This window comes from Fusarium graminearum, chromosome 2 (assembly GCF_000240135.3).
Source record: "Fusarium graminearum PH-1 chromosome 2, whole genome shotgun sequence".
Taxonomy (NCBI): Eukaryota; Fungi; Ascomycota; class Sordariomycetes; order Hypocreales; family Nectriaceae; genus Fusarium; species Fusarium graminearum.
Genome location: NC_026475.1, coordinates 4,472,828 through 4,495,681, shown reverse-complemented (window position 1 = coordinate 4,495,681; position 22,854 = coordinate 4,472,828). Strand labels below are relative to the sequence as shown.

Below are 22,854 nucleotides of genomic sequence, written 5' to 3'. Positions count from 1 at the left end.
AGCGGTGAATCACAGGCCGAGAAGTAGCGATTTACAACTGGGATGGCAGTTGATAAAAGGCTATTCTTACAAGAAAGAAACAAAATTGTGAATCGAGCTGATGGATTTGAATCGAGACCGTAGTTGTTGATGATGGGGGAAAAGGAAAACGGAGGCTTTCCACCAAGTAACCTCAGTGTGTATGATGAACCTGAGGCGCGTAGGCAGGTAGGTTAATAACAGTCGCGCGTCGCTACAGTCAAAGCCCCATTCGTAGGTATTATCTCAATTTCTACAATGAGGCCATCGCGAACACATAAGCCTGGGTACTTGGCGCTGGGTCTCGTTCGTCTATGGCTGGTCAGGTGAATAAAAAGGTAGTAGGCAGTAGGCAGGCAGTAGGTATGAAAGAAGTCGAATTGCCTGTAACCATTCAAAACTTTAGGTGGCAGATCACTGCGCGTGCAACTGACTAGTACGAGTGTGGGGCGATAGTAGCGCGTGCCATTGGTCAGCGTGGCTAAGCTTTAAGCTGTAAAAAAAACAAAAAAAAACCGCCATAAACTGACTTGATTACTTCGTCTCGCATTCCTTGTATACTAGGCACTATATCAAGAACAAAGAAGAGCCTTCCACATGCCTCCAAGTCAAGACTCAAGTGAGTTGTGCGTGTGGTTCCGACCATGACAACTCCTTGACAAATATCCATACAGCAGTCTCATGCTCCGGTGAGATGCAGAAAAGGCCGGAACCGGGACCAAGGGGCTGGGTTCGCGCGATGCTGTTGTTGGTTGGCTTCATTGAGGACAAAGCAAACCACTACAAATCAAGTCATAGCTTTAAAACAACATGCGTCCTAGCTACCAGTGCCTCTGTTCTAGTTGAAAGGTTTCTTTGTTGCCAATAAGCCATCTGTCTAATCGGCACTATTTTAGATTGCAAAAAACTCGTGCAAAGCTTGGCCAGTGTTGGTGGTCTTGTTCGCGCCAGCCTTTTGAAAGCTTCTTTGAGAGAGGGCTGAAGTGGAGGGCAGCCACCAGCACGTTGGCAAACAGGTTCCGGCAAAAGGTTCGGGACCGAAGCCAACAACTGAAACTGTTGGCTTCCACGTTCTGACCAGGCCGAAAACCTTAATAGGTATCCAGCATGTATACCAGGGTCTGGCTAATGTTTGCCGACTGGCTTTTGAGACCGAATCAGCGAGTAGCGTATCCAACCGCCAGTCTAGCTACTGAGCCTAGCCAGGTTGAAATACAGATATCCGTAGCCACGGTTGACCTTGGCCGGCACTAGACCTTTGTGATGATCCAGGGTCTTCAGCCGCAGGCCACTATTCGATATAGGGAAGCTATTTTGCCACGACGAGAAATTCATGAACAAAAGCACAAATCAAATTGCACACGCAAAATTCTTGTATGGGTGGCTCTGTTTGATTATCCAGCGCATATATTCGGCTTGTGGTAGGTGCCCAATACGTGGTTGCTGATAATCGAAACATTACCAAAGTGTATCAAGATACCCAAAGGATGGATCGTCGTGGGGTGTGTGCGAAACAATGTGACCCTGGCTGACCTTACCGCTTCTTGCAGAACATCTGTACTATTAGTAGACAGTAAGCTTAGGGATCCCGACATCATCTAAACTTTAGGTCGCTAGCGATTATGTATATGAAGGAAATGGAGTTTGTTGGTACGGCCATCGTCGATTGTAGAGGTGCTTCCACCGATGAAGGCCGATCGTGGAACGAATCGACGGCGCTGATGACATGTTGTATTAAATGTCGCAGATTTGGCGTCGTCTGTTCACAGGTAGCGTGCATTGAGCTGCCTAGGCCTCATGCCAGCAACATATGAGATGACTCTTCGCAAGATATCACTCAGACGGTGTCTTCTTCTAATACCCGCCTGGGGCCCGACTCATGTTGCCTGTTGTATGCCAGGTGTCTGTGTCAGGTCCCGGGCCGTTGCGGCGGCAGAAGCTCCCTGACGTGGACGATGTTGCTGCAAAACTGGAGTCGTTTTAGACACCGCCAGTATGGGTGTCCCGAGAAAACGAAAATCGATAGTTCCAATTAAAGAACAAAAAAAAACCCGCTCTCATGGCTTCGAATAAAAAAAAAAGTCTTTGGAACACGCCGAGAAAGGAGGCCGCGGAAACTTGACAGGGCTGGATGGGTCTGGGTATGAATTAGATATTGATTAGTATTGATACGGTAGGGTGACAGAGAGGATTTCCGGTGCGACAGCGAAAGCCGTGCCTTTGTGAGTATGGCTACTCTGTACAGAGAGAGTATTGTTGCAGGATTTTCCATCCCTTGTCGGGGGTATAGCAATTCACAATTGGTGGTGAGAGATGGAGACACGGCGAGGCCGGTTGGTGTTGAGTGGTGTTACCTCACTCTTCCATGGGCGGGCTAAGCAAGGGTGGTGTGGTTCTGTTCAACGTCGATGACCACTAAGATGTGTTGTTTCTCGATTTGGAAAGTTTCCAGAACAATCGCCGACGTTAGTAGGCAGATTGCTTTGCTTCTAGAAAGATTCTATCATAACGCTTTATTATGACCTTCCGTTAGTTTTGCATCAGGCTTCCAAATTAAGCCACCAACAGGACTCAGAATGGCCAAGAAAGCATCGGATAACTCGTAGCGTCCTCGGCCCAGCCCTCAGATCCGTCGCTTATTATTGTTGACGTGGCCTGTGCCCCATTCTGTGGCTTGAGTTGGCCGAGCTCCCTTTATTCATTAACAATTCGTCGAAATAAGCGTTGTAAGAAGCTCCCTGTATCGCCCGAAGTCTGACTTGACTATACAGGGTTGTACCAGAAGTCTCGATCTTGACAAGTTCGGATGTCAGACACAATCGCTATGCACTTCTTGACTTGCATCCACTAGCACGCCGGTTGAGACGGATATAGTTGCTTCGAATAGTGGTTGCTTGTCTGGTTGTAATGCCTGGGTTTGCTGCAAGTCGTCGTGGGTAATAGTGGTAAGACATGCCTGATACTGTACATTGTGTAGTTGTTGGCTGGAGCAACATGGGCTTGTACAACATGGGTAATCGAATGAAGAACTAGTCAGATGTCTGAGCATGTGCGCCGCAAATTGGTGCAGGTCGAGCTTGACTAAGAGAAAGTCAGATTTCCTTGTTTGTTCCATTCAAAAAGGCGCTGTCAAACTAGAAATTGGTTTAGTCGGCCTGGGAGCGGCCTTAGGGCGGCGTGATCTTTGTGTCGAGATGGGCCAGTTGCAGGTGGTGCGATTCGCAATGTCACTATATTGGCTATTCATCAGTGGTACCCGTCCCCGGGTGTCCGTTTGCAAATTGAGGGTCGGCTCTGTGCCTTTCTCAGCCCACATTAGCAAAAATGGAGGATGGGGGAAGCAAGGACCGTTGCATTGTAGACGATAATGACGGCATCCTCATTCCAAAGCCGCAAGGCTTCATTATCCCAAACCCCTGTAAGACATATCATATAAAATATTAACATTGACGAGAAAGGCACGCTGCATAGTCACTGATGCATGCGTGTGGACGCGGATCTGTCATCATGATCAGCGACAGATCACATCAGTTTGAATCACGAACTCACCAGGGTAGCATGCCAATGATCTCAACTGCTGCAACTACCTAGCTTGTGTTGAGCGAGGTTTGATCATATCCGGTCCAGAATAAATTGAGAAAAGTCGAGTGCTGGCAAGTCAACACTTGCGTATCTTTGTATTGTGCGTCTAGAAGCAGTTGCAAGTATAGGCAAGCCTCTCTCATCGCAGCAATATTTGTTGGGTGACAGATGCTTGGCAACGCCACAGTCGTTGGCCTGAGCATAAATTGTTTGCATCGTTGGCTTTCAACGTCTCGTGTGCAATCTCAAGATGTGAACTGGGCAAACAAGTGGTAATGGCAAGGCATAAGGGCCTCTGCAAAGTTGTGCACGAAGGAGAGATTTGCATGTAGTCTGGCCGAGGCTCTTGGCCAGGCCTTGGTGCTTATCCCCGGCACAAACGCGGCGCGATAAAGATTCGATAGTCGTGGCCATACTACATAGTGACATCCAATAAACTTTGCATCGTTTTCTTCAGGGACCGACAAGTTACGGGGTTCGATGGCGTTTACAACTCTGTCATCCCGTTGCTTCATGCAGCAAGATCGACATACTTAATGATGCTGTCGTTAACTGCCACAGGACCATCGTAGTCAGTCCCTTGTGTCCGAACAGCAAGCGTCCTTGGCCCTTTTTGGGGGGATTCGGATTGCCAGGTGGGTAACAAAAAAATCGGGAAAATAGTACTGCAATTTGTATGTGTTAGAGTCGGTTTACAGTGTGGTGAGATTCCCGTTTTTTTGTTACCCACCTGATTGCCTGCAGCCAGCACAGCACCGTACAATAATAACCAATGAGCGTCGTTGAAAGTGCGCATCACGATCGACCGAGCTATTGCTTTGGCGGCAAAGCCAAGCTGCATTTGAGGATCGAGGGTCCAGTCATAAGGCCTGATCAACCACGCCGTCTTACCTTTTGCAGGGGCACTCAAAAGTGGAATGTCCATGAAGTGGGAGTCAAACACGGCACTTGAATGTTGGGAAAGAGATGCCAAGAGCTAGTGATTAGGAAAAGCAACGATTCATGCTCAGGCCACGAATATTCTAGATAGTAGAGGACGACAACGAGCATTCTGCTTGGCCTCGAGGTGGTTGACCCCCTATTGGCAACTTATATGGCTGAGGAAGCGACATGCCTTGAGATGTAGGTATTACCACCTACCTGCAGAGAAGGTAAATGATGATTGTCAAATATCGAAGCAAATGTCATTCCTTCCGCATTGTAATGTACGTATGCCGTATTCTTGATGCAGCACGGGTTGCTTCTGCACTGTCTATCGAATGTCACCAAAGTGGACTGAACCTGCATTTTAAGATGAGGTCGAGCATTCGTCAACTAACATGTACAGCCCCTACGTTGATGGTACCAATGGGCGGGTGTGGTGCAGATGAACTACCCGTAATAGGAAATCAGGGCTAAGCAAGCCCATCTGTCGATGACGATCCAGCCTGCCCGCCTGTCCTTCTGCTAGTTAGTTATGGAAAATCAAGCTCTTAAACTGTCCATCTACCGAGGTTACTGTAGATCATAGTGATGTTAATCTTGGGGTGTAAATCTCCCGCCGCCGTGAGAAGATTAAACACCAGGCTCTGCTTTCAGATTGTGGAATACTCTCAGTTTCAGTTTCAATCTTGGGGTTATGATGTAGTGTGGATTCTACAAAACTGTATCTCACCACCGCGAGCTGTTATGATGTCAGGCTTCCTCTATTACAAATGGCAATTGGAGTGAGAGCTGTGCGGGGAACCAAATCACGATTGGTTCGTCACTTTATCCCCGCGCATCATTGCATTGCATTGCATTGCACCCATTGATAGAGGAATTGTCCAAGCCGTGCATTTCCCAACGGCAAATTTGCTGTGAATGATTCGGGTCAGTCATCAGAGAGACCGGTGCGATCGAGATGGCGTGGTCAATAAAGACCCGTCACATCAGGCCAGGTCACGGAGGGTGAATTCAGTTTAGGGAGCAGAAGCAAAGGCCACACAAGCAAAACTTGGCTTGGGACCAGACTCCACGAGACTCTCTCCACCTTTGGCCATAACTGTCTGTGCCTCCATTCTAGTGTGCTTCTTCAACTGGTAGGTCAGGATGGACACATCAGTTGGCAATGATGTCAAACAATGGTGTACTTTAGAATAGGTCTACCATCTAGGAAATTATTGACTTGCATTTCCATTCCTTGATGCAGCAGTACGTACGTCTTTGTCCAAACTAGATGTTGCTTTGTTAAACCCTACCGTTCGACTACTATATCCGTTTCGTACCGTTTCGCAACATTGAACTCCGCGTATTTATTGTGTCTACCAGTCGGGTGCCACTGCGTCACGGTCTGCCGAAACCACCGCCTTCAAGGTACCTAGGTAATTTGCCACACTAAGGTATTCCGCGCAACAGTGCTCAGATCTCACTCCGTTTCTCGCCTTAACTGGTTAGATACTTTACATAATTCTGATCTCAGCTCAGGTAGCCTTCGGCGTTGTCCGTGCCTGAGTTAGCAGAGTCGGCTTTTTTTGTGCCTTGGTTTATTAAATTTTTCTTTCTTTGAACCGTGACCCTGAATCAGTATGACCCTTTTTCTCGCCCTCCGCGTGTCAGGTAAGGTATTCAAGGAGCCTGGTTTTCTGGTGTTTGTCATGTGTAAGTGGAGTGCTGGGTACCTAGCAGGCAGTAGGCAACATGCTGTGACACTTCGGGAAGTCTACGAGGACAAACACTCGATGTTTTGTTCTCTGGCCCCCGCGGTACCGGTGAGGTTTAGGTCTCTACAGTGCTCTTCGATACGGACAGATAGTGTTTGCAATAACAATCAAGTATAAGGCTTTGCAATTATACACAAGTACGAACGGATACGCAGGCCAAAGATAAATCAAGAGGCGATCAACGAAAGATACCTTAATAAGCACGCCGCCAACAAAACCGTAAAGTGAACCCCTGCTCGGATTGAAAGAAGGGAGCTTCTAAAAGGCTTCTTTTGCCTCAACGCCAGGCTGAAAACACCTAACCCTCGTGAATATCCGAGCATCTGTGTACGACCCCTTCCTTGTTAGGTAGCCAAGCTTTCCGTCTGGACAACAACAGCCTCTGCCGATGAGATACCAAACAAGGGGCACTGGAGTGAAGATCCATTCATGAATTGGCCCTTTTACTGGGATGGCGGAGCACTATTGGCTTGCCCCAGGGCATCGCTTAGATAGACCGCCTGCCGTACAGTGCTGCACTGTACAACGCAGGCTATCTATTTCCTGAGTCCTAATACCGGTGGTTGTCCAAGCCGCCACTTCGTCGCCTCATCCCGGCCCCGCCCCTTGCTGGCTCTGTCCTCTCTTTGGCTGGACATGTTCCCTGCCATTGATGCCAGTCTCAGGGTTCTCGTGCTGTGACTGGACAATAGCAGGGAATGTACAGTGCAGATACACGCTTGGTAGGGGCAAGGTCCAACCGACAGGCAGACTGGCAGACTGCACTGCACATCTCTTATGAATGATCTAACGGTGATGGGCTCAAGGTGTAGAAATGCACTTGTTGTGCAACAGCCTGGTTGGCTACGGTCGTTCCTCTGTTAATTTTCAGGGATCACAGTGCTAACATTCAGATTTGTTCAAGCCGTCTCCCGATTGTTTGGTTTGGTTCAGTTTGGTTTCGCTCCCTCCGTCTGGTGACAGATCCAGTGTTATGTTATTGACGTCGTTGTTGCTAACCACACGCCTTCTATACCCACTATTCCTTCCATCCCGGCTTCTTTCTTTCTTGTCCTCTTCATCTCCACATCAACCTCCCCACTCTGTGTTGTTTTGTCTCCGTCTGGGCTCCTCTACAGCGCACTAGTGATCCAGGTTGTGAGAGACGAGAAAAAAAAGTGACTGAAAAACGAGAAAGCCGAAGGGGGGGCAGAACAGTGAAGTCTCATCAGGGAGGTTTCCCTTTAAAACAAGCTCAGCCCAGTCCTATTAACCCATCACCCGCTTCTGGTCGCCTTCCTTTTTTTGGTGTTGTTTCTGCACATCCCAAGTGACGACACACACACATATACGCACGCACATGCTATCAATCAGTTAAACATTTTCAATCGTTCACTCATTCGCCTGCCTGACCGACCGACCGACCCGGCCTTCAAACTGTCTTGGGGTACAAGGCGCACGTTCTTTCTCTGTCGCCTTTCCGTTCCTATAAATTGAATCCCGGACACATTACTCCATAACACTACGTTAGCATACCAGGCCCTGTCCTGTTTCAACTGTAAACTCCTTCCCCCTCCTTTCCTGACAAAGATCCCCCAAAACCCAATACCACCAAACCCAGGTAGCCAACCAACTAGCAGATCTGCCGCCTCGACTCAACTTTAGCGCTGCTCTCCAACGCCGCTCATACGCCCGCCGCACCCACGCTTTCTCGCTCTTTCACCTCCACAGCCTACCTGCTCTGCAACCGGGGTCTGGACTCTGGACCTCTTATTACACTTTGGGTCCCCCAGGTCCGCATTCCTATGATTTAACCTGTCTTTTGCCCAAACCAAACCGAATCGCTCTTCAGCTCTAGACGTTCTACTATCTCGTCGATAAACTCGCGGTCGGCTGCACGCCATCGAACTCTCGTCGTCTTCGTCCGTCCCAGACCCGTGTTCCTTTCTGCCCGGCCTTCGCCAAGCCCTCTTGCAAAGGCACCATCCGCAATCCGTCTACGACGACATTCGCCGGCTCGCGGCTCCCACGACCCTCGCATTCCAATCCACAGGAACTACCCAGCAACCTCTACGCTTCCAACCGGACGGCCTCGACCCTCTTTGCGCCATCTCCGCTTTGGGATTGATTGTCCTCAAAACGTCACATTGACCAACCTTCGGACGGACTTCTTTGTTGTCACGCCCGATCATCAATTACACTACCCGTCTTGTCGGTTGTGACATTCTTACTTTTGTTCCGCTTCTGCAGTACCGCACGATCTCAGACTTCAATATTGCCATTTTGGCAATCATTGAACCTAATCTCGCCTTCTGAATTTCTTCATCAACTCATCTCGCGGTGTAGATTGGCTCCATAACAAGACTACGGACCTCTGCCTATCTTCAATCGTTATTACGGTCGTTCTATCAGAATTCTCATTTGATCTTAATCAACAAGTTCAAGACATATTTTGATATTGATGGCCTCATCGTTCCTGCGGCAGCCTTACATCTAGACTTTACGCCCCTTCCTGCCTCCACTATATGGGCAACTGCGTTAGTCTCTGCGTCAGACTTCCACTACCCGCTTCGGCGTACCACGACTCCACTTGGTTTCTCTCTTATTACCTGACCTCGTCCCCTCCCTCCAAAACGCTTCGAGTCTAGGATCCGTTTCCTGGTTTGATTTATTTACTATTCAATTCTCTCCCAGAACGTTCGGATTGACTCTACAATGATGGGTGTGTCGCGTTCGCGGAGGCAATCTCTTGATTGTCATGCCATACCTCCATCACCTCAACCATCTTCCGCTTTCGAGGACATTTTCGACGTCGATTCACCTGTCTCAAGACCCGTCAGCGAAGCCTTCATGTCGGGAGCCTCTACACCGAATGGCTCAACAAGCTCTCGCCCACCTTCCCTCACAGAAATCCTGCTCGATGTCGCCTCACCACCATGGACTCTAAGTGCCTTCATGGCATATCTTTCTCAAAATCACTGCATGGAGAGCCTCGAATTCACACTCGATTCACAACGATACGCCGCTTTTTACAATGAAATCATCACCAACAACTCGAATCGCACCCAGGAGGACAACGATCGCGTTTGTGTATTGTGGGAAAAGCTCATGCAGGTTTACATCATTCCTTGTGCCCCTCGAGAGGTCAACCTTCCAGCCCGTATTCGAGATCAATTGCTCGGTCTTCCTTGCGGCCCCTCTCCTCCCCACCCTGCACAACTGGAAGAGGCTGGTCGCATTCTCTATGAGCTCATGAACGATTCTCTACTCGTCCCCTTCCTCCAGTCCGTCGCTCCCATGCATGTCGATGGATCCACAGAAGAGCATGGCCGCGGATCTCGCCGGTCTTCAAACAGCAACACCCGCATGGGTGCCCCCGTTCGATCGATGAACTCCATGCATCATCATCATGAACCCGAGTCTCTGACAGACGACAGCGACTGCAACTCAACTCCAGGTATGGAACCTATGACTCCTCCAACAACACCACCCACTTCCGAATGGGCCTTTACCACTTCCCCTGGCGGTCTCCAACGTGCTGTTGCAGCTCATAACAAGGGATGGAAGAAGATGGGTGCTAAGTTGGGTTTTAATCGCAAGAGCTCAAGGACACGCTCTGCTCCCACTTCATCACATCCCGCAGAAGGGTTCCATATGCACCACGACTCCTTATGAGGGTCACAGGTCGTGTCATTACCCGAATCGTCCAACGAAGCTGACTGGGCTCATGCTATTTCAGAAGAAACTCATGAGACGGGAGGCGCTCGTTTCGGTCCTCCTCTGCATGGCACTCTGCATGCAGCAGACGATGGTTGGCATCACAACCCTGACCTCCGACAAGACGGCGGGTTTGGGAATGGCACGACCGCAAAATTTGACACCGTACGGAACGGTGTGAAGACGTCTCTCGTGCAAAAAAACATACGCATGAGAAGGCGATCAAACAAGCACCATGATTTCGTCGCTACCGTGCAACCCTTGGCAGGCAAGCATGCTGCTGAGTCACACAGCACCTCCTATCGTCACGATCTCCCACTCTTATCTATCTCACCTGTATGCACTGGAGGCAACGTGCAAGCTGCCCAGGTTCCAATGGTAGATGTTTCCAACTACCTACCTACACCCACTACTAGCAGTGAGGATATTGGTTCCCCGTCCACCACCTCGGATCATCAAGCCTTCCGTTACGCGTCCCCTGTTGAAGACATGTACGGATGGGACGCGGAGCTCGAACGCCGCCGGTCGCCAAGTCGATCATCGATGAGTTCAAATGAGGGCTGCGATACTATCGCTCTCAGCTACAGGCGAGCGAACGGTAGCAAACACAGCCTACTGCAGCGCGTCTTCCGAGTCAGTTCATCTACTTCGATGGCCAAGATGGAGGCTGCTACATGAGATTGGGCTTGTGACCTACGGGTCCAAACTACGTTCAATTTGTTTTGATTTTGTTTTTATGCTGGACGTTACGAATTGCATACATGAATTCATCATGGGCCATATTAATGAAGTTGGCCATACGGGACAGGCAAGGCGTTTATGGCGATATAATTTGGTTTCTCGATTAAAGTACATCACCGGGGTTCGAGGAGGGTTTGCTATTCATTTGCGAGATTGTTTGTCTCTGATGTACGCATCATATCTTCCATCCAAGCGTTTTTGGATGCTGAGATTGCATTTTTACGGGGCGATAAACGACTGGAGGACACCAGAAGATGATGTTTTTGGTGGCCAGTCTGATGATGACGACAACGGCCTCTTCACCTTTCAGGCCTAATATGATCGATGGTTACAAAGAAAAGAAAGAGATGGACTCTCGTGTCTAGCTAGCATGATACCCCCCTTCCATCGTAGATGGGAGGGAATCTAGACGTAATGTCTAACAAGAATTGTATTACATTAACAATATTTCTCTGTCCCTTTGCTAATTGATGATCTGCTGATGTACCCGCCACCTTGAGGATCAAAGATTCCATTCCAGGGCTGACCCAACGAACGCCACTGGAGACAAGAATGTACGAAAACTGCTAAGCCAATCAAGCTCACACTGCCGGAACAAAACACCCACATGGACTCGTCTGGAATGCCTTAGCTGTGGTCAAGCCGGAATGAATAATAGTATCGGTCGAGAATCATCTCTCCCTACAGTCCCAAACCCCTCCTAAGTAGGTAGTAGCAGACTTAACCTCAAAGCTTCAGGGCAAAAACTAAACAGCCAAAGAAGCAGGTTCGAATAGTATAGGCTGGCTTACTGATTTCGTCTATTGTGCTTGCAGTCATTAATCTTTTCGATACTTTGAGACCCTCGTATCGGCAATCTGTTCCCAGAACCAAATCGCTAGAAGCGCCCAAGTGATAACTGATAAAGCATGCCAAATAGTATTCGACCTCGTGGATATCTGGTGCGCCATTGGCATCAGAGGCTGGTTGCAACAAGCTGAATGTCCCGGATTTTCAAACCGGAAACTTCTTAGGGCTGAGTTCATTCCCGGAATGATCTTTGACAAACTATCAGCCAATTGTGATATCTAGTTATGTTCTGTAGGTTCTTTGGATTTTCTGTAGGTGCCATTCCTGGCCAGATCGTTTGCCATGGCTTGAGTGAGTCAGGTAACGTAAAATTTACTCCTTTTTCTTATTCATGTATCACCGCAAGCAAGTTTCTTGGCAGTTCTGTCAGTCTTAAGCAAGCTGTCTATGTAGGTAGGTAGGTACTAGTGCAGTGATGATAGAGGAAAGCAAATGTAGAAGATAACTAATGATACATCCCCGAGGGGAAGCTGGCCATTCATAATGAGTCAATGGGGGCTTGCGGGCTAAAGAACATCATACCTGGCTTTATTTTTCATGATATATAGTTGATCTACTAGTATTGGAATAATCTAATAACCTGCATTTGTTTTCGCTAATGAACTAAATAACATTGAACCAATATATCTCCCGTAACACCTGAGCTTACTCGTTCAAAAGGCCGTACCTTTCATAGCTGTGCCATAGTAGTTCCAAGCTTCTTGGTGCAGAAGGTTGAGAAATACTCGTTCAGTGCGTCTACTGTTCCGCTACCCTCGACAAGACTGACCACAACGCCTACATACCCATCAGGTCGGACGACAACCACTCCACCAAGCTCCTCATCCAGACCCATCTTGGCATGAGCTACAGCCTTTGCCTGTGCAAAGCGGGCATCAGAACGATCATCGGCATAAACATGATCCCTGTATCTAGCAAGGACACCTGGTACATCGCGGGAAATCTCGATATCGGGTCGTCTGGCGGCAAAGATTGTGGATAGAGTGAAAAAGCGGCTGTGAGGGAGGTGCTTCTCGTGATACGAGACCTTATCCAGATCGGCTCGCTGATATTGGGCGTAGAAAGATCGCTGGCTACCAAGATGACTAGCGAGATCCTTCAGGGCCTGGCGAGTTTTCGATGGGACACCGGCGAAGACAAATAATCGGAAGGCACCGTTCAAAGGAACTTCCTGTTCAAGGTGCACGACATTGGCGTCTACAACTCTTGTCACATTTGAGTTGATGAAGATACGACCTGTTCGCAACTTCGTTCCTTGAGGGTGAATCAGAGGCGACTGTGCGGTATGTTCGGGTGACCAGTTGAAAACGTTCGGTTTGTAGTAAACTCCGTATCCACTAGTAAATTCGCACGACTCTTTGAAAGTGTTAATGAACTCGTTTTCTTGAGCATCGCCGTTCTTGCTATGATTCGCTGACGCTGCCTGTACCTCAGCTGCCGCGGGCGGTCTTTGGGAGAATAGTTTGGCGTATCGGTTGTCGAAATCAAGAAGAGATTCGGCGACATGCTTGCGTTCTGTCTCATATGTCTGGAGGATTTCTCGTTTGGCGAATCCAGACTCGACAGCATGTATCTTCCAGGCAAGGTTCTGAGCATCAAGGAACGCCGTGTTCATTCCCTGTCCAGCTTTGGGCTGCAATTGTGTTAACACATGGTAAATCCACTGGTCAGAGATACATACGCTGTGTGTATGGCAAGCGTCACCGCCAAGGAAGACTCGCTGGTCCAAAGTATACTTCTCAGAAATTCCTTGTCCGATGGGATAGACGGAATACCACTCGACGCGCTCCCACTCAATGGAATAAGGTGACAGAATCTTCTTGGCTGACTCCTGCACTTGCTCCTCGGTAGCTGTTCGCCTGGGGTTCCAATCTGGGTCTGTCGAGGATGCGATCTGGATGTAGAGGCGAACCATGTTGTCCTCTCGTGGAATGACCATGATGGAACCATGCTCACTGTGGATGGTACATTTCATCTAATATGAGTCAGTAATCAGGAAGGAATATGATGGCTTCTCGGCGCCAGAAACTGACCTTGATATCAGGAAAGTCGGTCTTTACTACCCCGTCCATAACACCCCAAACATGTGCGATGGGATCCTTGTGGTGGACGGCGATACCAAGCTCATTACGGATAAATGACCTTGCTCCCTCGCCACCAAACAGGTACTTTGCATGAACAGTCTCCTGGGCTGTGCCGTCAACATGCTCCAGCTCAACGGTGACAGGATAGTCGGGGTTGGATTTCTCATCGGAAGTGAAGCTCTTGATGGTCCATGGCCGCTGGACCTGAGCTCCGTTCTTTTCCAAATCCGAGATGAAGACACGCTCAATCAGACCCTGGTGCAGCAGGGTTGTGAAAGGATAACGAGCATCAATAAAGTCAGGGCAACTTGCCCATGTACCAGTTCGTGCGATACCATTGCCCGACGAAGCTGGGTCCCAAAAGGCGACCTCGTAAACACGAGCTGGCTTGTGCGCCATGATGGCGGACTTGAGGCCCATGTTGCGAAGGAGGTCCAGGGAACGCGGCTGGATGCCATCAGCTCGACCAGTCGGAGTTGGCTCGGCTCTGTTATCAATATGCTTGATCTTGTAGCCCCAACGAGCGAGACAGGTTGACAGCATGAGACCAACTGGCCCAGCACCAACAATGACTAGTGAGGCACAGGTTAGACACCAATACAATTTTGATAAATATGAATGAACTTACCTATGTCATAGTAAGGTGAACGATCAGATTGTGATTGAGACATGGTGTGGGATGATAAAATAGATGACTTGGGTATATGATGATGTGAATAACCAAGTGAAGTCGATCTGCAGAATCCAAATCAAGTCGATGGGGGGCGGCATCTTATATGCAAAAACGACATGATGACCAGAGACGCCGGGGGGTTCGGCCGGGGCATTCAGTCAGCGTGCGGCTCAGCTTAGGACAGTTAGTGACCCGACAATCCGAGGAAAATTGACGGCATCAGGCTCGGTACGGGTTGTGGTGGAGAGCGTCTTGGCTCCTTGTCATGGTGCTTCAAGGTGCTTTAGAGATACGAAACAGTCTAGGTCCAGCCAGACCAGTAACCAGAAGATCCACTTCGCAATCTTTTAGTGAGATATGGAGTAGACGACCGCTAATCGTCATGGGGTTCAGATGTCCTGAATGTGGGGTGCTGGGGCAAAGAGGAGGCAGGGAGTCTAGACTGCCTTTTTGGGAAATCGGGAGTTGATTTCGGGAAGCCGCGCCCCGGTCCGGCTTCTGTCTCGGCTGCAGGGGCGCTGCACCAAGATAGTGCCAGATAGTGTCGTCTCGGATCTCACTGACAGATCTTAACATATCTTAACTGCATGAATAATCTGCGTCCCATTACCAACCACGGGGTGGATACACGGTGGGCCCCACGAATGCCGGGCAGCGTACCGAAAGATCTCATTTCGTACGGAGTTTTGCTTCAACGTCCGTGATCCAATAATTGTGACAATAATAGGCCATTAGCAATTGACGGCTTTGATTGAAAACAACTCTACGGTGAGAGGAACGCCTCGTGATCGTATCCGGTAGTTAAGGATGTAATGAGTACTTTGAATTACATTTCGAGAAGTATACATGCTTCCGGATCTTCAAAATTCATAAATCCTCCTTAGCCCGTGGCTTCAGGGTAGGCAGTCTCCTAAACTTGATGAGAAAGCAAGGGAGGTAATCAGATCTAGACCTTCCATATAAGGGGGGGATTCATAAAAATGAAAATGGAAGATGCGTCACACGATGTGAGACAACAAAGGTCAGGTCCTGCCTGCCTAGTTTGAATCAAACGCACGCAGGTCGTGGGTACCTCTTGCCAAATGGCGTTGTTCTTGTTTCCTTACCTGCGTACTCCCTGGTAACATGAGTAAACCACTGCCATCACATCAAAGTTATCAAACGGGATTTTGGGAGCTCCATCTTTTGCATGCCAAGCGCGCGGTATGGCATAAATCTGGTTCTCACGCATGGCATCAAGCTCGCTCGAATTTTGTTCTTGTTCCCGAAAATCACCGATCCAAGAGCCTGGTGGTACAGGAATGGACTATACATCGTTCTGTTCTACGAACCTCGCTGGAGACGAGCCTATTGGTGTCAGAGAGAGTTTCGACGAAGACAGTCAGTGCAAGCAGATATGGAAACCAAGGGGACACTGACTAACAGTTAGGCAGAATGCCGTAACGTTCTCGTGCGATACTGCGCCCACATCCCTCGCAACTACCAGTATCGTGACGGTATCCAACTTGTTAGATAACCCACAGATCAAAGGGAACTATTGTCTGACAGAATCCAGGTATTTCTGGTGCTGCGAGACCATCTTGGAGACGAACTCCTTGGGCTTGCGGGAGGTGTGCTCTACGAGATGATCGAGGTCGATTGCCACTATTCAGATGATCCAGGCGCAGCATTTCAACGCTGGAGACACGATCATCTAAACAGACATGTGAGGCAGGTTGCAATTGATACAAATTAACTACAATTGACACATTATACAGGCAGACCTCGAGCTCCCTCACATTCCGCACCTGAATACCGTTACATCCAGCATCATCCCAACCACTGCATTAATGCAGTGGAGAGAGGGTCACCCCCAAAGATACCACACGCGGCTTTCCGATTATTCGCCTGCAAAAATGAGGTCTTCTTTGTACCCAAGTGGTATCGGAACACGGAAGATTTGGAAGATAGAACACACCATGTACGTCTCATCGCGCCACGGAGGGACGCGGGCGTTTCGACAACTCAAAGCCAGTGAGTTTCACGAAATGCAATGGAATGAGAACATTGAACACAAAGGGAGACTTGTGGGCGAAAAGTCAATTGATCTAGGGGAGCTACAGAAAAGGGGGACTGCAGAAAGCTTGTCTGAACAGAACGGGCAAGCCACCCATCATCGTCGTTCGTCAAGTTTGAGGGTCATGGGACATGAGAAGATAACCGAAATAATACACAGGTTCCGTTTGACAGAGAAGAGCAATGGAACGGACAGGGTACCTCGAGTCGTATCAGAACAGGATAATCATACAACCTTATTGGTTAACGGCATGTTGGAGCAACGACTGGACACTCCTGTCAGAGATTACGAAATACCAAACGCGAACTTTGCACGGAAATTTGGCCTGTTCACGGATAACAGACCATTGCCGCCTTTCATAAGAGAACTACCAGTTGCGGAAGATATTGCACTGGAAATGGCCATAGGCTACCAACCGAAGGAATTGGTGTACGCAAGAAGATTTCCAGGCCCCTTCACACCTCAACTTTGGTTTGATAGTGGTATTGATTACCGTTGGAAGCACAGTTCATGTTGAATCTTCATGGCGTTGGCTATGCTAGGATATGTGTATGTTGAACTTGAGCAGATGATGTAAATCAATCAAGAACTTGAACTATCTAGTTGATATCAAAACACAGGAAAAGGGATAGCATCTAGCACTAGAGGTATGCAATGCCGTATATAAGGCCTGTCACTTTAAGCTCATCACTTGAAGGAGTTTCATCTTCGGTCAACTTATTTGCACACCTCAGGGTATCATAAAAATTGGCCGCTAAAACCATAAGACATGAAAAGTAGATCAGTTTATGTTACTTAGGTCACTTCTTCGGCTGTTTACCTTTGTACCCTCGAGTTCAGAGACCAACTTTTATACAGTACCTACTGGCTTCGCCAATATGAAACTGAGATTTCGGTTATTACTGTAACAATACTATTGCTATTTAGACAAATGTGGAATGCTAACTTGGCGCATGAATCTCAATTTGCCACGGCCGCACAGTCCCGTCATCGCCCGTTGTAACTAACATCTCCTCCTCCCCTCGTCGTTCCGAGCCTGCATCGTATCTCCGACACCACGTAACGTGGTTAACCTCATATGGCCCGTGAGCCCCAGGCTGAGTGGCAACGACTCTCCATGAAGATTGCTTGCTTTCTTCTGTGTTGCTCATAGTCTGGTCTTGACCGTTCGTATCTTGTTCGGAATCCTCAGCGTAAAGCGCGACAATACCATCACTGCCAGTGCTTGCCACCATTCCCGTTTTCGCACTCCAGGTTACAGAGTAAATATCGCGCGTATGAATCTTGGGCAAGACAGCTGTGCATGTCCATTCCTCTCGTAGAGACCTTCGCATGGTGTTGGGGATACCACCCAAAGCGCCCGCCGTACCTCCTGTGGCACTCTCTTCTGCCTCGTCATCCTGTTTTAACGTCCATACACGGATGGTATTATCGGCTGAGAAGGTCAACAATCGCGGGAAGAGACCTCCCTCGCGTGGTTGCGTCTCCCACTGCAATCCCCAGACAGTGCCCTCGTGCCCTTCGAGGACGGCAACACAAACCCATTCGGCGTCGCCATCCTCGCGCCAGATGCGCACAGTATTATCGTAACTTGCGCTAGCAAGCACATCAGATGAGTAGCTACGAATAGAATTGCGACCAGGGACGTCTGGACACCAAGCGACGGCCTTGACGTCGCCTTCATGCTCGTTGAGCACAGCAATAGTCTCCCACTCGTCATCCTCTTCAGAGGTACCAATGTCTTCCCATATCCAGACTGACTTGTCGCGCGAGCACGTAGCGAGGTAAGAGCCCGAAGGGCTGAAAGCGCAAGACTTGATTTCCGAGTCGTGGCCCTCAAGGACAAGCGTGAACTCCCACTCTTTATTGGCGGCATCGTTTTCATCGTCGCTGTCGTCGTTGTTCTTCTTTCGCAGAGTTTGCTGCGTCACCTCAACTTCCAGTCCACCCCCCTCCTGCTCTTGACCCTCCCATCGCCATATTCCAGCTGTAGAATCAAAACTTCCAGTGACAAGGCATAAGTTGCCGGGATGTAGGTGGGGCTTCCATGCGACGGAGCGGACGGAACGAGTGTGGCCACCGGTCAGGACGCTATGTGCAGAGGCTGTCGAGAGAGAGTATACGGTGACGGCCTTGGAGTGAGCTGTTGCAATTAAGGGGAGTGTCGGGTGAGGCACAGAGGCCCAGGCGCGCTCATGAAGATCGGGCTTGAAGGGCGCGAGAGCTGTGATGCTGGCCGAAGTCGGCGCCATGATGGACAGGGCCGTGAGGACGATTGGACAATGGTAGAGTGGTTCGTGATTACTTTTTGTAGAGGTGCCGAAAAGAGAAGCCTTGCAATGACCGGGATTAGGCTTTATTCATGGAGAGGTGGTAATGCGACAGTAGGTAGGCAGTCCGAAGTTGGTTTATTTCCCCTCCTTCAAAAGTTCGCAGAGTTGATAAGATAGCGAGAACCCCTCCATGCCGGGTTCGGTGACGTACGGGGGACATCAACAAATACATACGATACATACACATTCCTTGCACCAGCTAAATACGTACAAAAAAAAAAAAAAGGCCAAATCTATTGTTTATAATTTAAATACTTATTATTTCATTGAAACAGCTTGGCCCATACTTTTTGTGTTGTTATGTTGACTTTCGCACTTTAAGCTTGACCCAAGACCAAGCTTCTTTCACGTCCCCTCCTGGCTTCAATTTCAATTCCCTGGCCCTCTCTAGTCCACCCTTTCTGAAACCTCCTGGCAAAAGAAGCCAAACGGCAGTGATTGCTGCGAGAAGGCCAACTATTATGGGCTGTAAAACTTGAACACCAGTGTGTTGAGCAATCGCTCCAACGGCAAACGGTCCCACAGCGGCGCCGCCTCCTCCAACTGCTGCTGCAAACCCAATGGCACTTACATGATAGTCGGCAGGCAAAAGTTTGGTTGCTGCCACCATTGAAGCAGGAAACAAAGGACCGAGGAAGAAACCAAGAAGCATGACAAAGATGACAGAGGCGATAAAGTTGGGGACGAGCCAATACAGTAGTTCCAGCCCAATCGAGAGCATGAGATATACCATGATGGCTGTCTTTTCACCAATTCTCTCTGTTATGAATCCCAACACGACTCTGCCCAATGTCAACCCGAGCCAGAATAACGTAACTGTCAAGCCCGCAAGGAACGGTTTGGCATGTCGTACTCGGAGCATGAAAGTGACAATCCAGCCTCCCAGGCTGACTTCGGCTGCCACATATCCTAGAAGGAAGACAGCAACTATCCAAGTAATCGGTTTCTTGAGGGCCATTCGTGTCGTTGCGCGGTCTTTGCCTTGTTCGAAACGAACCCTTCGTTGGTACTCTTGACCAGTTGCACCCCAGAATGCAGTAGTCCCAACGATGAACTCGACCACTACGAGGCCCGCCATGATATAGAAGTAAGTGTACCAGGAGAGGTTGCCTTCTGTTACCATGGCAGAAGCTATAAGAGGACCAATGGTACCGCCAAGACCGTAGGCACCGTGAAGGAAACCCAAGAGCTCGTTGGCACGTTGCATATTACCGATCCAAGCATTGTAGCCACTGTCCTGGATGCCATTGCCGAACCCAGTAAAAAGCATGACGCATGGGAGTACTGGGAATGGAGGATGAAGTGCAACTGGAATGTAAGCAACAAGACGACAGAGAGGCCCAAGGATGGCAACTCCTCGCTGGCCTAAGGTGTAGTGAATCCAGTTGTTGGTGAGCGCTGCAACTACGTAGCCTGCGACGGGTATGAGGAACATGGTAGAGACTGTGGTGTAGTTGATGCCATAATACGTTTCGATCTAGTTGCATGATTAGATATTTGGAGTTATCTGTTGTTTTTAAGAAGGTGCGCATACATATGGTAACAATGCCTGTCGATTAGTTAGTCAGTCAATGAATGGGGCCAAGTCAAGATCTGCAACTGGTGTTTGCAACTCACTCCTAGAGATGCATCGTTCATGCCCATAATAAGAAACGAGAGATTGGTTGCATAGAAACGATATGAATTAATCCGAGGACTGTTCCATCGCTCAAGCTCATTGATAGAATCTCCATTGCCGGTATTATCGGGCTGCTGTACGGCCTCGACAGCGGCTGGTTTCTCTTTTAGCTTTTCAGCATTTTGCTGACTTGGCTCTAGTTCGGTAGACTTTGAGTTCATGAGAGAGAGGGAGTTCATGTGTGGTTTTTCAATAGTCGGTGTCTATTATCAAAGTAATGCACTCTGTATATAAAGTCTGACGAGACCACAACGGGTAAATTTCTCGCTAGAAAGAACAAGCACCCACATTGTCTAGTGGCGGGTACAGTTGCAATGACTGGGATTTCAATAAGTACAGTATAAACTTATTGATCCTCCTTGAGGAATACGGGCTAACGGGACGACAACCCGGAGCTGCATAACTAAGTCCCGCAAGTAGTGACGTTGTTTAAGGAATGCTAGAAGAATCACTTGATACTTCATAAAGTCGGTGTCCAAAGAGGCATCTATCCACACAAGGTTGATAACAGTTGAGTTAAGGTAAGGGTTCCCTGACTGGTGAAAATTGGGTCTGAAAGCTAAACTCGATTTACCTTTTGAATCTGGGGTTGATAACTAACTGAAACTGCCCCAGATCGCCGCCAAGATTTCAATACCTAAAGTGGTAGTTAGATTGACTCTGTAAGATAAACTTAATAAAGGTCTTTATTAACAGAGAATCTCGGAGTTTTTAACAGTTACTGTTTCTTTTGAGCCCTACGGTAGACTCCAAGGCAACAAACGAGGAGGCTGTGCAACCGCAACCGCAATCGCTTCGCCACACGCGCACGGGGTCTGAATTTCCAAGTGCAACGTCACCGGGCGTTTCCGTTGTTCAGCAAAGGTAGCATCTGACAGAAGATGGTTAAAAGGATACCGTACAACATTGGAAACGCCCGGCGATGCGCCTCGGGTCTTGAGATATGTAGGCAGTTTGGTGACCCAACAGGAACTCGCCCGTGAACCTCGTGGTCTGTTTTACGTGGCTTGAAAGAGCTGTCGTCATCCGTGGTGTGAGAGGTGACTGCTAGCATACCTACAGCGGGTATATCACTATCAACTGATATTTCATTAAGATAGCCTGGTCTGCGGTCTTCGATATCTCGCCAAGATAAAACATTCTGCTGCGCCACTCTATTACTTTGGCGTTTAGCTGCCTACATATAAACCATCTCGGCACTATCCATAAGGCTGGCTGATCACACTTCCATCTATCGAACCCCTCCTCTTTGCCCAACCACACACAACTTCTACTTCCCCTCTTCACAAGCACCAAACCCTCACCTCAAATCAGTGCTACGCAAACACACCATCGCGATAAAAAAATGTCAAAAGACTACTACGAGTATGAGGAATTCTCCCGCCGCCGGCGAGATTTCTCTCCAGACAATTACTCTGGTGGCACCCCAAACTCCCAACAGCAAGGTCCTCCTCCTCCTGGCGCTCCTCCATACGCCTCAACATCTCGTCTTGATGATCCCTACTACGGCGGCGCACCTCCTCCGAGGGAGCGCATGACTCTTGGGCCTCCCGAACAACAGAACCGCCCGCGCTCTGTCCCGCCCAACACCGCCATGGTCCGACGCAGCCGGTCTCGCTCTCGTCCTCCTTCCGACGATGACGATTATGATGACAGACGTAGCTCGCGAAACCGTTCGCCAAGTCCCATCTCTCGCGCTCGCAATGTCGTTGACGAAAACTTCTCTCACTCTGCATCTGGTATAGGCGCCGGCCTTTTGGGCGCTGTTGTCGGTGGCCTCGTAGCCCGTGAGGCAACCGAGGCAGCAACCCGCCGTAAACACAAAACACGCGGCTATGACGACGACAATGAGGACCGCACTCGTCTCGTTTCCACCATTCTAGGCGCGGTGGCTGGAGGTCTCGGGGCCAATGCTCTTGCCAATCGTGTAGAGGATTCGAGGGAACGTGATCGACGCCGTCAACATGAATGGGAGCGCGAGCGTAGCTACGTAAGGGAAGAAGAAATGCCTCGGTACGAGCGACGAAGATCCGGCGACCGGTCCCAAGATCGAGAGCGAGAACGGGACCGGGACAGAGACGATGGCCGCCGGGATCGTGAGCGGTATGACCGCAGCAGAGCGCTTGGACCGAATGATGATGAAGATTATGACTTTGTTTATGATGATCCACGATATGAAGATAGGGAGCCTCGGCAACGTAGGAGTGAAGATGGCTATCGATATCGCCAATAGTCACATTGCCTCGCATCACTCTCATCTCACCCGAAGACTCTTAACGATTTGCTGTTACTAAATATTTTCATCATGATGATTTTTGAGCCCAGTTTCAAGCCTTCTCAATTTACTCAAAAATATCTTTGAGTAAATTCAGAACGCTTGAAACTGTGCGTAGATTTCATTGTGATAAAAAGTTTAGTAACAATAACTGTCTTCAGGCTGTTAGTAGAACAATGCACATCAGA

General features: G+C 48.9%; 7 protein-coding genes across 7 annotated transcripts; 3 read left to right on the top strand and 4 right to left on the bottom strand.

Moving 5' to 3' along the window:
• Positions 1-4,111: 4,111 nt before the first annotated feature.
• On the bottom strand, positions 4,112-4,525 carry FGSG_12277 (uncharacterized protein; the record flags this gene model as incomplete). Its single annotated transcript, XM_011323013.1, has 1 exon — positions 4,112-4,525. One exon carries the CDS (start codon positions 4,523-4,525, stop codon positions 4,112-4,114), a length of 414 nt encoding a protein of 137 aa, XP_011321315.1.
• Positions 4,526-8,975: 4,450 nt separating this feature from the next.
• Positions 8,976-9,935, top strand: FGSG_04301 (uncharacterized protein; the record flags this gene model as incomplete). Its single annotated transcript, XM_011323012.1, has 1 exon — positions 8,976-9,935. The coding sequence occupies one exon, from the start codon at positions 8,976-8,978 to the stop codon at positions 9,933-9,935; it is 960 nt and encodes a 319-aa protein (XP_011321314.1).
• Positions 9,936-12,237: 2,302 nt separating this feature from the next.
• FGSG_04302 (uncharacterized protein) lies at positions 12,238-14,322 on the bottom strand (the record flags this gene model as incomplete). The annotated part of the gene is made up of 4 exons (XM_011323011.1): positions 12,238-13,200; positions 13,249-13,542; positions 13,601-14,223; positions 14,280-14,322. 4 exons carry the CDS (start codon positions 14,320-14,322, stop codon positions 12,238-12,240), a joined length of 1,923 nt encoding a protein of 640 aa, XP_011321313.1.
• A 1,303-nt stretch (positions 14,323-15,625) lies between these two features.
• On the top strand, positions 15,626-16,897 carry FGSG_04303 (uncharacterized protein; the record flags this gene model as incomplete). The annotated part of the gene is made up of 4 exons (XM_011323010.1): positions 15,626-15,704; positions 15,758-15,831; positions 15,880-16,029; positions 16,082-16,897. The coding sequence occupies 4 exons, from the start codon at positions 15,626-15,628 to the stop codon at positions 16,895-16,897; spliced, it is 1,119 nt and encodes a 372-aa protein (XP_011321312.1).
• A 424-nt stretch (positions 16,898-17,321) lies between these two features.
• Positions 17,322-18,632, bottom strand: FGSG_04304 (uncharacterized protein; the record flags this gene model as incomplete). Its single annotated transcript, XM_011323009.1, has 1 exon — positions 17,322-18,632. The coding sequence occupies one exon, from the start codon at positions 18,630-18,632 to the stop codon at positions 17,322-17,324; it is 1,311 nt and encodes a 436-aa protein (XP_011321311.1).
• Positions 18,633-19,011: 379 nt separating this feature from the next.
• On the bottom strand, positions 19,012-20,570 carry FGSG_04305 (uncharacterized protein; the record flags this gene model as incomplete). The annotated part of the gene is made up of 3 exons (XM_011323008.1): positions 19,012-20,190; positions 20,248-20,262; positions 20,331-20,570. The coding sequence occupies 3 exons, from the start codon at positions 20,568-20,570 to the stop codon at positions 19,012-19,014; spliced, it is 1,434 nt and encodes a 477-aa protein (XP_011321310.1).
• Positions 20,571-21,736: 1,166 nt separating this feature from the next.
• On the top strand, positions 21,737-22,624 carry FGSG_04306 (uncharacterized protein; the record flags this gene model as incomplete). Its single annotated transcript, XM_011323007.1, has 1 exon — positions 21,737-22,624. The coding sequence occupies one exon, from the start codon at positions 21,737-21,739 to the stop codon at positions 22,622-22,624; it is 888 nt and encodes a 295-aa protein (XP_011321309.1).
• Positions 22,625-22,854: the final 230 nt, after the last annotated feature.